Raw genomic sequence first — 18,339 nt, 5'->3', positions numbered from 1 at the left:
AATCTTGAGAATAAAGTGTTATTGTTCCTTAGTTGCAAGTGGGAGAATCAAAACACAACCAAGCTGTGAAATCTTTACAGGTATACACTTCTGGGGAATAGTAGAGGGATTCCTTAAAGGATGAAGGACATCTGACTCTAAACATTTTAAACACCAGCATTGCACTCCAACATATTATAGTGTATAACAGAAGTTATAATGCAAACAGAGGAAAAAAGAGCCTAAAATATGGAATGCACAATGATATTTATTCCCCATATCAACCTACTCAGCTCAGTCAAAAGACTGTTTTGTAGTGACCTGGTCTTCCGTGTTGTGCTATGTTCTAGTTTTTTCAGCAGATATAACAACACGACATATTTTATATCTTTCTCACCATTGTGTCTTGGATGAACCTGGGTTAATATAGTGGACTTTTTTGTGTCTCAGGTCCCCACAACTAAACTTAGGTCACCTGTTGACATATGAAATTGAGTTTCCTGTCTTAGAACTCAGGCTATACAAGGATGGGATACTGGGTGTCTTAGAAGAAGCTAAATATATACACACAGTACATAGACTGTGGAGAACATCACTGGAAAGGGTTTTACTGTGATTCTAAGCTGACATACTCCATTCCCTGAATGGAGGCTCACTTTACTGTAACAATTAGAGTTGTGCAGTGCTGATGGAAAGTCTTAGTTTGATGCAGCAACAACTGAGTACTGGCAGTTTTAATGAATATATTATCACCAATAAACCTTTGAATCAGAGCACACTTCTCAATGGCCAGCTTCAACACCTCAGGGTAAACAAAGGCAAACTGATATGTAGTCCACCATTGATTATTCAGCAGACTTTTCTCTGCGGAATAAAGCTCCGTTCACTGGGCAGGCACTTCTTGTTACCAATGAGAAATTCTCTGGATACCTTGAACTTCATTGGGGATGCATTTTGTGCATGTATAGAGCAAAGCTCCTATGAGCAGGCTCTAACAAACTTAATCATATATATATATATATACATATATATATATATATACATACATGTTGGATGAGCAAACTCCTACTTTACTTTTTCCCTTAGACTTTTTTTTTATTTTTATTTTTTTATTAACTTGAGTATTTCTTATATACATTTCGAGTGTTATTCCCTTTCCCGGTTTCCGGGCAAACATCCCCCTCCCCCCTCCCCTTCCTTATGGGTGTTCCCTTCCCAACCCTCCCCCCATTGCCGCCCTCCCCCCATAGACTAGTTCACTGGGGGTTCAGTCTTAGCAGGACCCAGGGCTTCCCCTTCCACTGGTGCTCTTACTAGGATATTCATTGCTACCTATGGGGTCAGAGTCCAGGGTCAGTCCATGTATAGTCTTTAGGTAGTGGCTTAATCCCTGGAAGCTCTGGTTGCTTGGCATTGTTGTACTTTTGGGGTCTCGAGCCCCTTCAAGCTTTTTATGCCATTTAATACAAAGCTCTCTATGTTAAAAAAATACTTGATAGCCATGGCCTAAATATTCTCTAAACATAATCACCACCAAAACATACTCTTTAAAAACAGATTAAAATCATTATACAAGAGGAAATTACAAGATTATCAGTTATGTATTCTTATTTTGAAACTCATACCTCATTAAACACTTCCCATATATATTTCTTTCCACAGTTTGTGTTAACCCCAAAGCGATGACTCTTTTGTCATTGAAGAGCAAAGTTTAAGTGACACAGTCTATATAAACAAGTTTTTTTCCTATGCTTAGGTGAAGACAATTTGTATTTATCAAGAAGGAGATCATCATCTATTTTAAGTTTTGTGCTTGAGGACTTGTTCAGTGAAATTTGCTAATAATCTATTCTATATCTTACAGTCATATTAGAATTATTTACTCTTTACTCGCTTCCAAGTACAGTTATATGCTTGTAACTCATGAAAGCTTACTGTACTCCTTTTCTTTTCTTTTTTTATTGGTTATTTCTATTTATTTACATTTCTAATGTTATTTCCCTTTCCAGTTTCCCCTCCATAAACTCCTATCCCCTTCCCCATACCCCTGCTTCTTTGAGGGTTCTCTCCCATGCACCCACCCCCACCTCAGTATTCTAGCATTCTCCTACACTTGGTCATCCAGCCTCCACAGGACAAAGGGGCTCCCTCCCACTGATGCCAAATAAGGCAATCCTCTCCTTTTCTAACTTCTGCAGCCCCCACTTTTCTACAAGGGAAGAGGAAGACTCTGCTTCTAATTCTAACTTGTTTATGTTTCTGGTAAAGCAGCATAAACTACTTCCTTAAACTTTCAATCCACTATCCTACCTTCCTAAACCTCTTTAAATAAATCATGTTTTCAATAAAATCATTAAATCATCTAATGTATTATTAGATGAATATAATATTATATTATGAAAGATCATCATGTTGATCTGGAGGAAAATTGCCAGAGAAAGTCTATCACCCAGAAGGTAATCAACCAGGCTATAGGCAGTGAGAGTCTCCCCATACCTAATTGCACCATCCCTGATATCTGAGAAATATAGCAGTGACAAACATGAGAAGGTACAATAGGAGCAAGAAGTAATCACAGGGCATGCCTCTCCAGGATACATCCATTGCAGCTGAGCAAAACTGTGAGCATGTGCTATCTTTGGGAAACTCACTTATCCACTGCTGCTCAGTGTGTGCCTGCATGGCCTCTACCTAACACATTTTGCACATGTCCTTAGGGAGACTGCTCAATGTATAGAACTGCTTGTCACAGAATTAAAATGATAAGAGTTCAAATTCCAGAACCTGGGTAAAACCAATCAGTATACTGTTTCTAAAATCCTAGCTTTTCAAATAAAGTCATGGGATACAACAGCAGAAAGATTCCAGGAAGTCCATAGATCAGATAGCCACATCTACACAGTAGTAAAATTTGGTCTTGTGTCAAACAAGGTAGAAGGCAATGACTTACACCTCAGGATTTCCTATAAGTTCTAAATGAGTCTTATTTTACACCTGGAATACTACACATACTCCCCCATCACACTCAGACAGACAGAGAAAGAGAGGGAGGGAGGGAGGGAGGGACTGAGAAAAAGAGAGAGAGAGAGAGAGAGAGAGAGAGAGAGAGAGAGAGAGAGAGAGAACCATAAAACCATACAAATCCAAAATATCCTAAAAATCTTATCTTAGGGAAAATTTTAACAACTTTTACCATAAAGAAATAAAAAAATCTTAATTGAAAGAGGATAATAACCCATGAAACACACGTTATATATATTTAAAATTTTAAGTCCAACGTGTGATTTAGAACAATAATAAAAATTGTATTGATACCACTGATAAAACTTGGATTGATTCTGAGCCTTAGAATCTAAATTCCTGTGTTTAAAATTTGTATTTTTGGTTATATAAGAAAAACGCCTCAATAGTTATGAAAACAAACAAACAAACAACGATAAAACACACAATGCATTATTTCCCTGAGCTTCTGAGAAGAGTTTGCTAATTTAGCATAGATAACAGTCAAAGATTATCTATCTGTCACTACTGTGCCACTTGTGATGGTTCGTATTATTTCTAGGTCTTTCTCTTTATAGAACTTCCATAACAATGAAGCTGTAGATCAATGTCTTGTTGAACAATCATCAGAGCTTCCTCTATCAATAGAAGGTAATTAGCACAAAGATCCATAACTATACAATATGCAGAAAGCAAACTACCTTGGAGTGGTCAGTCCTGAATTGGATACTTTTATTACATCTTTCTCAATGATTAGGAATCTATGTGGAATAAGGGATTAATAATTTTAAAGCCTGGAGATGTGTGAATATAGAAATGGCCTTTCTAGGCACATCAAGATTGATGCACATATGAATGAATTTACAGAGACTCAAACAGCTTTCACAAGGCTGGCACAAGCCCAAGGGAAAAAAAATCAGAGCAGAGAAAAGGGTAAGTGAGCACAAACTCCCATCAATAGCCAAGAAGTTATATTGAAAAGATTGCTGTTCTAAGGGGGAAATGGACATCTGTTAATGGAGTAACACTAAGTCAACCCCATAAGGATAGGACATATGCTCAAAAATGGTTGTTCAACATGAACTGAATCTCTGTTTTTTAGTGACTTGTTTTTTCAAGAGAAAAAACATGAAGTGGATTAGAAAGGAATGTGGAGTATATGAAAGGAATTAGGGTATAGGAAAGAATATTGTAGAATATACTATGTAGAATTCTTAATGAATAAGTTATACAAAGATGAAAAAATAATCCCAAATTTCACTGTTTCTTATAAAATGCCATAGAAATCAAACATAAGGGGAATAAAAATAGAAATACATTTGGCATTTACCTTTGTTATGAAGTAGTTTAATTTTCCATGGCTTATTTATTTAAATTTAATATAATTTAAAGTTAATATCATTTGTTTAGGATGAACAAAAGAAATATACTACTCTAGTATATTCTAAGCGAGAAGCCCCATCCTTCAACTATGTGTTATATATAAATAAAATGTAATGGAGATAAGAAAACATCATAATGCACTTTCTAAATGTTTGGGACAGTCCTATAATATTGTACGCTCAATGTCAATTTCTGAAAAGGGAAATAATTCACTAGAAAAAAATCAAAATTAGCAGTTGTGATTAACTTTGTTCTAAACACATTTCTATCTCCTCATTCACCGTAGTTACTAGAATTTCATGAATCAGGAAGAGGGTTTTGTGACAGTTAAATATTAAGAGGGACAATACTCTCAAGTGAGGTCACCTGGTACCTAACAATAGCTTAAGTAACAGTAAAACACAGTCCTTAAATCTCGATTCATATTCAAAAGCCACTAAAACCAATCAGTACGTTTTTGAATGTGACTAAGCTAAGGGAGAGGAAGAGGATACAGGCTTGAACACAGGTTTAAAATCGCCAAACTGTCTGCGGTCTTGAAGAAAGTAACTGAAAATGCATGGTCCCCAGATGCATAATCATCAGATATTAAGGAGGGCACATTATCGTAATTCATTGTGCTGTTCATGGTCTTAAAGAATTAAGAGCACATTCATAAAGTCTAAATTTGTCTCCAAGGATCTGGGGACTCTCTGGATCAAGAGGCAATTTTCTTAGGTCAAAGTAGAAGCAGTTTGTCTTTGAACATGTTACCATGGCAGATTGGAGGTAGCAGAAGTTATTACCAGAACAACCTTCCTCTCTAACCATTCATAGAGTCAAGAGGACAATTTTGAATCTCAGGTTGTTAAGTGCATTATATTATATTATGTCTGAAATATTAATTTTCCTTGAAATTTCTACTTAACTTTTCAACATTTTCTGAACCTACATAAGTATCGTCCTTGGAATAGTCCCTTCCTATACTTTTCATTGTAGGTTTGCTTGAGCTTTCTTTCATATATAAAGCCCATTAGGATTAAATTCACATTTGCATAATAAACTTTGTTTCAGTGCTACAGTATTTACTCACCTTATGTTTATGTTATAAATATACTAGCTTCTTAAGTATTTGTGATGTTTTATAATTTTCTTTTTATTATTGTACACATTATATAAAATAATGTCTTTCCTTATAACTATTCTTCATACCTATTTCCTTATAAATAGCATCATTATTATATGTTATATGTCCCATACATTGCTATTTACTATATGTATAACTCAGTTTAGTGTCTTTTACCTCTTATTTATTTTTCTCTACTTACAGTCATTGGGAAAAATGATTTTGCTCAAAGAATACCTAAATGTCTGTATCTACTATGGACAAACTGATAAGGGAGAGCAAAGGCTCTATTGTTAATCAGCTATACAACATGCAGTTGGTTCTTGGTCAGAGATTTAAAGATCCCAAGAAAATAGAATGAAATGAAGTGAAATAAAAGGAATCACATTGTGCAAAACTAGTAGTGACAAAGGTCTGCCCTTAGAATATTAAAATGATGAGTTTTTCTCACATGGTGATAAGAGCTGACAGCTGAGTTGAAGCAGTTCATAGAAACAACGAAGTTCTATGATCAGAATTCCAGTTGTATGTTAAGTCTGTTTGCTGTGAAAGACACATGTAATAGTTGTCACAATTCAACTTCTTCAGTAGAATCTTGATTTGATATGTATAAGTAAGATTTTGAGACAGCACATATGCAACTCATTGTCCTTACCTTATTTACACACTTAATTCATATTTTGATACCTCCTTTTACTTATGTAAAAGTAGAAATATTATGCTTGCATATTCAAAGAAGATATAAAATACAAAATTTCCCATGCTTTGGAATTTTAATAAACATTTCATTGTTATATCTATCTATACTGTCTAGTCATCTATATTTATATAATAAATGGTAGGTTTGTAGAATATAGATAGACAGACAAACAGACCAACAGGAATAATAATGAAGGTTTCCATTAAAGGTTGTACTTAAAGACACACTTTGAAGAATCTATCATCATACAGTAAATTCACTTTCTCATACTATAATTAATCATGTGTTCCTCCAATACGGCAAAATCAGAGACCAGGTTATCTCTCCCTTCCCTAGGTGAGCTGAGCCTGTCCCCTGAGCTTCATCTTTAGAACCACAGCTCACCATGCATAGCCAGAGAACCATGAGCACCAGGGACAACTAGAGGAGCCCCATCCCCACCCCCAATCCCTTGACTGCAGATCCCCTGGGACACTCCTAGCAGCAATGAGCTGTGCCCTATCCCTTGACATCGATTTTCTCGATCATGGCCTGCCAGCATCTGGAAAACCAAGTACGACTATGTCCCAGGTTCCTTGCCTGCCATATCAGCCTAGAAAACTCCTAACACCAGTGAACTAGGACCTGTCTTGTTGCCCTATCCCCTGCACTCCATTTCCTGTCCCACAACTCTGCCTGCTGGCTCCAAGACAACAAAATAACACCACTCCTCCTTAATCCATTGCCTACAAATTCTCCCTAAAGCACACCCAACAGTTGTAAACTTATAAACTGCACCCAGTCCTCTGTGCTCTCTTTTCTGGCCCAAATATGTGCCTGTACTCCACAAGGCCTGTCTTTACTAGGGAAAACCAGATGGATAAATGCCAACATAAGAACACAATCAACAACGCGGCAGGGCTTTGTAACTACATCAAGCCCTGGATATCCTGTCCCAGCTGAAGAACAATAAATAGACCTTCATTCTAAACTTTTGAAGATGACAGAAGCCTTTGAAGAGGAAATTATTAATTTTCTTGAAGGAATAAAGGAAAATATAATGACACAGGTACAGGAAATGAATAGCATTTTTTCAAGACCTAAAGATGGAAGTAGAAACAATAAAGAAAACTCATACTTGGAGATTATATATATATATATATATATATATATATATATATATATATATATATTCTGGGAATATATATATTGCCTACCCCAAGTCTTAAATTTTTCAATATTTTAAAAAGCCTGGGTTCTCTTTAGAAATCTACCAGCTCTTTAAAATTTCAAAATCTCTCAGTTGTAGGCTCCTGTAAAGTTAAAACAATTTACATACTTACTTCATGAGGGATGAAGCAGGCCACAATTATAGACAGATCAAATCTAAACCAAATTCCAACAGTATAAACAAATCAGTATTCAATGTCTAGTATTCAATCATGATCTACTGGTCTCCAAAGGGCTTGCAAAACTCTTCATTGGCTCTCCCATTCACAGCACATGAAGCTTGTATCATGGACTCAGGTTGGCTCCACTTGACAGCTACTGTTATCCTTGGTAGACCGACCCTTCTTGAATCTCCGGTTTACTGGAATCAACACTGAACTGGGTTATGCCTTTGTTATGATCTCTCGTGGTCCCTATGTCATGAACTCTACCATATAGTACCATGCCTCAGTTTTTTCCTGTTATAAACCTTCCCTTGTAACCAAGCTTGCACACTGTCTAATGGTCTCTCCTACCCTCCCATAATAGCAGGCCATAGCATCTTTCTGTGACCCTGTCAGTCCTGCAAATGTCTTGTTAATAACTCTGTGAAACTCTTAAAAATTGCCAAATCTGCCCATCATCCTGGCATGCAGGTTTTGTTTCCTTTGAACCACAGTTTTGGTGTGCTGTCATGGAGGATACACTTCCCAAAAGATTGCAATCACTGATTCTATCCTATGCTTAATCACAGTTAATTTTTCAGCCCCATATGATCAGTAAAAAAATATGCCTTAGGAAAAAACAAACACATTTATTGGGTGGTTCTGGTCTCTTGTTAATCACAGCTGATTCTTCACCCCTATCAGACAAGATAGCACAGATTCATAATTCAAATATATCACATGAATCACCCTGCTAGAGACCTTAAAGGGACTCTCAAACTTAAAACTCTTCTCAAGCCAGACCTACATCATCTGAATTGTTCTCAAGATTCTTGTCTCCCAAGCCCCGAAAATTTATTAAGCTCTGAATACTAAATAACTTTTATAGCCCAAGGTTTTAGACACTTCCACAGTGTTCCCAAAATCAACCCAGACGGATATATAATAGCAATATCTATAATCCTGGTATCAATATCTGTTTTAGTTAGGTTTCTACTGCTGAGCTACAAGCCGTGACCAAAAAAGAAGTTTTGGGGTAAGGCTTTATTTTGGCTTACAAGTTATAATATGTCACATGGGACAAGAACTCAAGGCAGGAGCCTGAAGGCAGGAATGGAGCAGAGATTATGAAGAAGTACCCAAGCTCACAGTCATCTCCAGCTACCTTAATTACGTTTCTGAGGACCACCTTCTCAGGGCTGCTACCACCCACACTAAGCTGGTCCCTCAAAGAGTTTTCATCTTCCTTTGGGACCCAAGCCGTGTTGAATTGACACAATCTAGTAGTGTGACTGTTTCCCTCACATTCTCTTTACAACATTTTATGGTATGAAAACTGCAGTGGATGAAGTATACAATTTTTCACATGATAGAAAATTGTGGAAGTAAAGAAGTAGGATGGACTTGAGAGTAGTTAAGGGAAGGAAGTAAGGATAAATATGATTATATATCGTATGATATCCTCAAATAAATGGAATAAACCCTCCCATCACATGATAATCAAAACAGAAAATATAAGAATATTAATGAAAAATATTAAAAGCTGCAAGGGGAAAAGACCAAATAACGTAAAGGGGTGAAACTATCAGACTTATATTCTAAATCTCAAAAAAGATTCTAAGTGCCAGAAAGGCACGGGCAGATGTCTTACAGTATCTAAATGACCACAGGTGCCTCCCAAGTCTACTATACCCAGAAAACCTTTCCATCATCATTTAGGAGATAGCCAAATATACTCTAATGAAATCAAACTTAAGCAATATCTATCTATGAATCCGCCCTACATAAGATACCCCAAGGAGGTTTTCTAAACTTAAGAAGGGACATATGCACACACAAGGACATCTACATTCAAAATGAAAGCTTACTAAAACTTAAATTACATATCAAACCATGCACATTAATGGTGGGGGACCATAATATCTCTCATTTACCAATCGACATATCTTCCAGACAAAATCTGAAGAGAAATAATAAAACTAACATAGATTGTGAATCAAGTGTATCAAAGAGATATCTACAGAATATTTCACACAAACCTGAAACAATATACCTTCTTTCTCAGTACCTCATGGAACCTCCTTCAAAATGTACTACACACTCAGTCACAGAGCAACTCTCAACAGGTAAAAGACAATTGAAACAACTCCTTGTATCTCATCAGATTACCATGTCTTAAAGTGCACTTCAATAACAATAAAACCAACAGAAAACCTGCAGATTCTTAGAAACTGAACAACTTTCTTGTCAAGGACCATTCAATCAGGGAAAAAATAAACAAATAAATAAATTAAAAATCTTCCTAAATGTCATCAAAATGAATGCACAACATATCCAAACTTATAGGATACAATGAAAGCAGTATTAGGATGAAATTTCATAGCATTAAGGTCCTTCATAAAGAAATTAGTGATATCTCATACTAATGACTTTACCACCTACCTGAAAGCACTAGAAAAAAAAAGAAAGAAAGAAACAAACAAAATCACCCAAGAGGAGTAGATGGCAGGAAATATACAAACACTGGGCTGAAATCAATTAAATAGAAACACAGAGAACAATAAAAAAAATCAAAGGAACCAAGAGCTGATACTGTGAGAAAATCAACAAGATAGACAAACCTGTAACTGAGTAACTAAAAGGCAGATGTGGAATATCCAAGTTAACATAATCAGAAATGAATGGAGGCACATAACATACATTGTGCAAATTCTAAGAATCATTAGGTCTTAATTCAAAAACCTGTAGAGTACAAAATTGGAAAATCTAAATGAAATGGATAATGTTCTTGATTTCTGATCAGGTAAACTTTTTATGAAGATATATAACCCCCTAAAATAAGATTTTTTAAAGTAAAAATCTCCCAACCAAATAAGTTCAGGGCAAACTTTCAAAGAAGTGTTAATGCCAAAACTTCTCAAACTATTCTCAAACAAAATAAAAACAGAAGGAACATTGCCAAACTCGTTCTATGAGGTCACAATCATCCTGATACCAAAACCACAAGAAGACTCAACAAAGAAAAGAGAATTTCAGACAAATTTTCTTTATTAAAATTGATGCAAAATAACATACTTTCAAACCTAACCCAATAACTTATAATAAATAAAACACTGTCCATGATGATAAAGTAGGCTTCATCCAAGAAATGTAGAGAGGGTTCATCATACAAAAACACATCAATATAATCTACCATATAAAAAAACACAAAATCAAAACAAAACAAAACAAAACAAAAACTAAATCAAAACAAAACAGAATACATGATAATCTCATTAGATGCTTAAAAATCCTTTGGCAAAATCCAAAACCACTTTATGATAAAAGTCTTGCAGGTCTCAGGGATACAGACATATATCTAAACTCAATAAAGGCTATATATAGCAGGCTGTTAGCCAACATCAAATTAAATCAAGAGAAACTTAAAGCTATTTCACTAAAATTACGGACAAGACATGGCTGCCCACTCCTTCCCTGTCTATTCAATTCAGTACTTGAAATTTTAGCTACAGCAGTCAGACAACTAAAAGATATCAAAGGGATACAAATTGGAAATGACAAAGTATTGCTATTTGCAAATATGATACTATATATGTGTGTCTCAAAAATCTTCCCAGATAAACCTACAGCTGATAAACTCTTTGAGCAAAATGGCTGGATACAAAATTATCTCAAAAGAAAATCAGTAGTTCTTCTTTATACAAGTGATAAATGCACAGAGAAAGAAATTAGGGAAATAACACCATTTATACATGCTGCAAATAATTTGAAACAACTTGGTACAACTCTGACCAAGCAAGTGAATGACCTGTACAGCAGGTACTTCAAGTCTTTGAAGAAGGAAATTCAGGAAGATGACAGATGAAAAGATTTCCAATACTCTTGGATTAATAGGATTAACATAGTAAAGATGTCTATTTTACCAAAAACTATCTACAGATTCAATTTCTTACCCAACAAACTTCCAGCACAACCCTTTACAGACTTTAAATAAGCAATTCTCAACTTCATATTTAAAAACAAAGTATCCAGGACAGCTAAAATGTTTCTGTACAATACAAGAACTGCTGGAAGTATAACCATCCCTGATTTCATGCTGTGTACAGCAGAGTAACTCTAATACAAACCACATAGTATTGGGAAAAATCCAGACAGGATGATCAATGGAATTGAACTGAAGATGCAATAGTAAAGTCACACACCTATGGACACTTGATTTTTTACAAAGAAGCCAAAAATATACAAAAGAAAAAGGAATGTATCTTCAATAAATGGTGCTAGTCTAACTGGCTATCTTCATGTAGAAGAATGAAAAAAGATCTATCTTTATTGTCCTGTACAAAACTAAAGTCCAAGGTGGATCAAAGACGTTCCAGCTTTATTTTGAGGTATTTGATAGTTAAGATAACAGTAAATCTAATGGAAGAGAATCTGGGGAATAGCCTTTAATGTATTGGCACAGGATACAAGCTCCTGAACTGAATACCTACAACTCAGGCACAAAGAACAATAATTAATAAATGGAACCTCATGAATCTTAAAAGCTTCTGTAATACACAAGAGATCATCAGTAGGACAAAAAATTGCATATGCAATGGGAAAAGTTTGTCACCAACCCTATAGCTAACAGAAGACTGATATCTAAAATATCTAAAGAACTCAAGAAATTAGACATCAACAAACCAAATAATTCAATTTACAATAGGGTCTGGATTCTAGACAGAGGAAGCTGTAATAGCTGGGACTCATTTAAAGAAATGTTGAACATCCTTAGTTATAAGGGAAATGAAAGTCAAGACTCGGAAATTCTGTCTTAGACTTTCACATCGGCTAAGAACAAAAACTCAAAAAGATGTTCTACCCTACCGTAAGGACACTTGATCAACTACGTTCACAGCAGCTTTATTTGTAATAACTAGAAAATGGAAACGACCAGATTTCTCTCAACTGAAGAATGGATAAAGAAATTATCAATGGAGAGCAGTTTCCATTGTAGTTGGGAGTTTGCTGCAGCTACAAGATGTTCAGGGATAAAGTTGGAGCAGAAACTGAGAAAAAGGTCACCAATGACTGACCCAATTTAAACGCATGAAGGAGGGTTTAAAAGGAAGGGTTTAAATCCCAAGAAGAACACTAATCCTGACACTGTTAATAATATTCTCCTATACTTGCAGACTGGAGGCTAGAATAGCTATCATGTGAGAAGCCTCACCCAGCAAGTGATGAAAACTGATGCAAAGATTAGGCAGACCTTGGGATTCTTGTGAAAGAGGGAGAGAAAGGTTTGAGGGAGTCAGAGAAGTCAAGGACAAAAAAAGAAAATGTACTGAATCAACCAATGTGGCTGGGTGCATACAGTGCTTGAGGAGTCTGAAATACTAACCAAAGAACATGCATGAAATGGACCTCTGCCCCCTATACATATGTAACAGATATGCAGCTTAGGACATCATGTGTGTTCTCATACAGGGTAGAATCAGGGGCTGTCACTGACTCTGCTGCCTGCTTCTGGATCCCTTTTCCCTAAGTATGATGTGCTTTTCATCTGAATAGGAGAACTTGTACCTAGTCCTACTGCAACCTGATATACCAAAATTGGTTGTTATTCATGTGAAGTCTCCAATTTTCTGATGTGAAAGGAGGGTGGAATGGGAAAGAGGAGGCAAGATGATTGGACAGGGAGGAGAGGAAGGAAGTCTGTGGTTGGGATATAGAATAAATAAATAAATTAACTAATTAATTAATGAAAAAGAAAAGAAAACACAGAAAATGCAAATACCTTCTCTTTGGTCCATTGCTGATACTAATGTAATGTTTTAGTTTGATATTTGGTAGTTATCTGTATCATTGATTGAAACACACACACACACACACACACACACACACACACACACATAGAGAGAGAGAGAGTTCAAATAAATCAATAAACTAGGAAATAGTTTAAAAAGTTACATATTCATATGTCTGTATTCATAGATTACTGCTGCTTTATTCATAGAATATTGGTATAGGAGACAGTTTCTAGAACAAATTAATGTTTTATAAATGAACAATATTGATATCTTATAAATAAGATATCGACATCAGCATGTACCAGGAAAATATTGAAGGTGGTTAATAGCATCTAATATAAACTTGATTTGTCTACTCACCCACAGGAGACATTTCTGGAACACTAGCAACATATGGTCCATCCAAAAACTTTGGCTCATTATCGTTAATATCCTGCACTTTAATGATGAACTCTGATTCGGGCTCCAGTGGCTTCCTGGTTTCTATGTCCACTGCCTGAGCACGAAGAGTGTAGAAAGGTTTTTCTTCTCTATCCAGGCTTCTTATTGCATGAATGTCTCCTGTAGTTTCATCAATCGTGAAAACAGTGCCAGCACCATCTCCAGAGAGCGTGTATTTAACAGTGCCTTCTCCCTTGTCCAGGTCAGAGTGTAACTGAGAAAGAGAGAGAGAGAATTCATTTAATCAGATAAGATAAATTAATATTTTATAGTCTTTTATGTCATATCTATGCCTTCCTGATTAATGAAACTTAGAGTGTGGGTGGCACGATATTTCAGAAAGCACTCTTAACTTCTGAGCCGTTTGCCAGTGCTCTTAACATATGTCCTTATAAATTATGTTATTTTGAGTCAAACATTATTATAGATACTTTAAACTGCTTCTTTGAGAATATATATTTTAATTCTCCAAGTTTACATAAGAATCTCTTTCATCAGAACATCATTTATAGATGATTTTGAACCTCAGTAGTAACTATAATCATTTTTGCATTTGCCATAAAATGTACATAAAGGTGGTTGTTCTATGAGAAAATATTTTGTTGCAGTGACTTTGGGTTTATTAATCGTTTAGCATAGAAGATAGCATTGAAATCAAATTCAATTATGTCATTTTTATACTAAGCCTTCTGTGAATTGGCATTAAAATTTATTACTGAAAAATGCAATTAAAAATGTCATCTCTGGTTATATGTCTAAACATCAAATTAAACATTTTGGTTTAATTTCAGTAAAATAACACTATGCAAACTTTTATTAAGATGAAATCTTGTTTTGAATTTGCATTGACATCTAAATTTTCTCAGAAGTATATTTGGTGTAGAATGTAATGTAATGTGAATTTTTGAATGGAAGAAAATATTTAAAGAAAGATGAGAAACTCTACAATTTGGACTATCCTTTAGAAGTTTTTATGCATTGAATTTCAGCATAAGAGAAATTACAGAGAATGATGGGATGAAGTGGGTTTTTTTATCCTATTTTTTTAACTGCTATAAAGCATGGGGGATTTGAAGCATAAAATCAAGCTGTAGAAAAATGTTCTTTGAACTTATGAATTTCAAATCACAATTGTCAACCACACTATTAAAGATATTCAATGCAATGGGTATTACTTTCCCTTTCAAATTTATGTTAAGGTATAAGACAGGCAAAGGCTCAATGCAAGAGGGATGTTTTTATGAGCAGTAACCAGTTTGCAATGGCTTAAAGGATACGTGCAGATATTTTGAGAACTGAGTGAAAATCTTAATTGGGTTTTCACAGTTTGATTCAAGTAAAGTTACAAAAAGAAAATTCCATATCATTTGATTAAAGTCAAAACTGTTTTCTTTTCAAACTGACTTAAGAATATGTAAGCTGATGTGCCGTCAGCCCTATCAAACTCCAAATTAAATCCAGTGGCTGCTCCCTCCTCTAACTTTCATCTTTAACCTTCTAACTTAAAAAATCTAGTCTTACAGAGATTAAAAATCAGAAACAATAAATTAAAAAATGCTAAGATTTTTACTTAGAAATACATTGTTAAATTCACAGCCCATTTTTGTGACGAGTCATGTGGTGGTGTCTTTTAAAAGTGTTTATTGTTACTTTGTGTCTAATGAATGTATTGTGTACATAAAGAATTTGTACCCTATATGCTCCCAATTTCCAGATGTGTGAGAAGAGTATATCACTCTCCTAATACTGATTACAGACAGAAAGTTATGAGTCCCTAAATGCATTCTAAAAACTGAAGCCAAGTTCTCTGCAAACCACCAAGTATCTCTGCAAACACTGAGTATCTCTCTGGTCTTAGCACAGCAAAATGTAAAAGACATCACAGTCATTGCCCAGGCTACTTAGGCAAGAGTTAGTGTTACTGATTCTCTGCTGATGGACAGTGGCATCCTGATATAGATATAGGAGTTTAACCAGCAGCAAATTACCCAGTATCTAACTAACCAATATATATAAAAATTAAAATAATAACTTATTGTATATTGAAGAATCTCACTTAGTGAAAATGTAATACAGTTTCAGTAGAAAATTGCACAGGATAAGATAAATCCTGTGTTTTTACTCAGTGACATTTTCAAATTACGTTTCAAATGCTATATCCTTTCCCAGTTTCCCATCCATAAACCCCCTATCCCATACTTCCTCCCTTTCTTCTGTTAGGGTGTTCAGTCACCCATCCGACCACCCACCCCTTCCTGTCTCCTCTTATTCCCCTCACATTCCCCTTTAAAAACATCTACTTTAAAAGCCAGAGTCTCACTATGTTGTCCTGTCTGGTCTGGAGCTTTCCATGTAGACTAGGCTAGCTTCAGAGTCACAGAGACCCTTTTGAGCCAACCGTCCAAGTGCTGATTTGAGAGGTGTATCATTATGCCAATCTAACTCTTATTGGTCAATTATATAGATACAGAAACATAAAATAAAAGTGGCAAAGCAAATATATATTACTCCACAAATGTAATCATGTAGTTATTTCTCTGTGCTGCTATACTCGATTTAAAAACAATACTGGGTAGCCATTTTCCAATCGCTAAACCATCATCTTTTCTTCCTATCATTTGAGGTCCTCAAAATTATGTTTTTAGTGCCAAGTAGTAGTGACTCAAGCCTTTAATCCCAGTTCACAGAAGGCAGAGGCAGAAGGATATCTATGAGTTCCATGCTTCTTGTCTACAGAGCAAGTTCCACTAACAGCCAGAGGTACTCAGAGAAACCCAGCCTCAAAATTTACATATACGTGTGTGTGTGTGTGTGTGTGTGTGCGCGCACACGCATTCACGTGTGCACCTGTGCGTGTGTGATTTAAATTTCTACATTACTGAGTTACATATACTGAAATTGGGAGACTCAAAAACATTGATGAATTTCTTATAAGTGATATGTGGAATGTATGTATGAATATGTAAGCATTTGTGTGTTTTCTTCTGTTTATTTCCTTAAAATAAATGGTAACTGCAAAGATGGAAAATGTGGCATTTTAAGAAACTTAGAAACTGTTGTTTTCAGCAGTGGATCTCCATAGATAAAATTGAATTCTCCAGTTCTCTGGTGATGCAATTTAGCCTCGGTTTATGCCATGTGGCTAATTTTATGTCTCATTTTCATAAGAACTGAGGGCGCCTTTCCTCCTCTTTGGATGGTGTAAATTGTTAAAAATATAATACTACATCATTTCATGTAGTTGTCTAAATTATCTCCGAAAGAAATTATTAATTATATAAAAATAACAATGTAAAAATGTGTGCTATATTTGTGTCTTATGCCGCGTATTAAAAATAAGGTTTCTCTGAATAGGTGCCACAACATTTGCAGACTGAAACTGCCAACTCCAATAAGATCATCGTTTAGTAATGACACTTAAAATAAAATCTACCCCACTCCCCAAAAGCATCCCGCAAATAATGGATGCAGAAATAGGCACTGTCCAGATAGTTGCTTTGTGGAAGCAATGGTGTTATTTTCTGATGTGTTCCAAGTCATCTCAGATGGTGCGTGAAAATGAGATGCCAAGAGAAGCTGAAAAAAAGATGCTGAGGCCTAGGTTCAGTGTGGAAGCAAATCTTGAAATTCAGTGCTTAAAAGTTTGAGAAAGCTAATCTAAAGTTAAATGTTTACCAGCCAATCTCTGAATGCGGCTTGGAACTGCCGCGTTAAAAGACAGCTCGTTTGTATTTTCTGTGAGTTGAAATGTGCACATCAAATGGAAAAGTGTTTGTATAAATATACCCAGCAGTGACTTTTATTTTCATTTGCCATTTACCAGGACACATTTACTAGACATGCAGACAGGAAAGGAGTTTGGAGGAGAACTCTCTGATTTTTGAAAGGTAGTTTTTCCTAGAAAAATGAAAGAAAACTTGTACCATTATTGTTTCAGGTGGAAAAATTTTTATTTACATATGATTGTACTAGATAAACATGTTACCAAATTAAACTGTAGCCATTTAATATAAAATTTAATATACAATATAATATATAATCATAATATATATATATATATATATATAGTGTGTGTGTGTGTGTGTGTGTGTGTGTGTGTGTCCATTCATGACATGGTTCTTATGTAGAGGTGAGAGGACAACCACTAATTCGTTGTTAGTGCATTTGAATCAGAACCTCGTTTAGATTTACTTCTGCATAGTAAGGTAGACTATATACCTCAAACAAACAGGAATTTTCCAGTTTCTGCCTGTCATCTCCTTTGAGTGTCGCAATTACAGGCACAGACTTATCTCTCTTGCTGTTTCAGTGGGTTTGATTGTTTGTTTCTTTGTTTACTTCTTTTCCAGACATGAGCTTTCAGTCTTGCATAGCAAGTGTTTTAACATATTCTCTCATCTCCCGGTATGAAAACACATGTCTGTGTTGATTTGCTAAGCCCTAGAAGCAGGCATGTTTGTTCAAGGGAGATAGAGACAAACAGGTATTGCTCCTAAGACACAAAGAGGATAGTTGTCCTGAGAAAAGTGAACAGCAGAAGATTGAAGCAAACATGTGTGAGCAATTTTTACCCAAACTCTTCTAATA

The 18,339-nt window shown here is 35.4% G+C and overlaps 1 protein-coding gene across 2 annotated transcripts in view; it reads right to left on the bottom strand.

Moving 5' to 3' along the window:
* Window positions 1-18,339, bottom strand: part of Cdh12 (cadherin 12) — a 1,210,919-nt gene that overhangs the window by 282,518 nt on the left and 910,062 nt on the right. For both annotated transcript variants that reach the window (XM_087621288.1, NM_001427475.1), the window contains 1 exon segment: window positions 13,672-13,966. In XM_087621288.1, the coding sequence (XP_087477414.1) occupies window positions 13,672-13,966 (295 nt within the window).

Source organism: Rattus norvegicus, chromosome 2 (genome assembly GCF_021556685.1).
Source record: "Rattus norvegicus strain SHRSP/BbbUtx chromosome 2, alternate assembly SHRSP_T2T, whole genome shotgun sequence".
NCBI classification, from domain to species: domain Eukaryota; kingdom Metazoa; phylum Chordata; class Mammalia; order Rodentia; family Muridae; genus Rattus; species Rattus norvegicus.
This window is presented reverse-complemented; position numbering and strand designations above follow the sequence as displayed.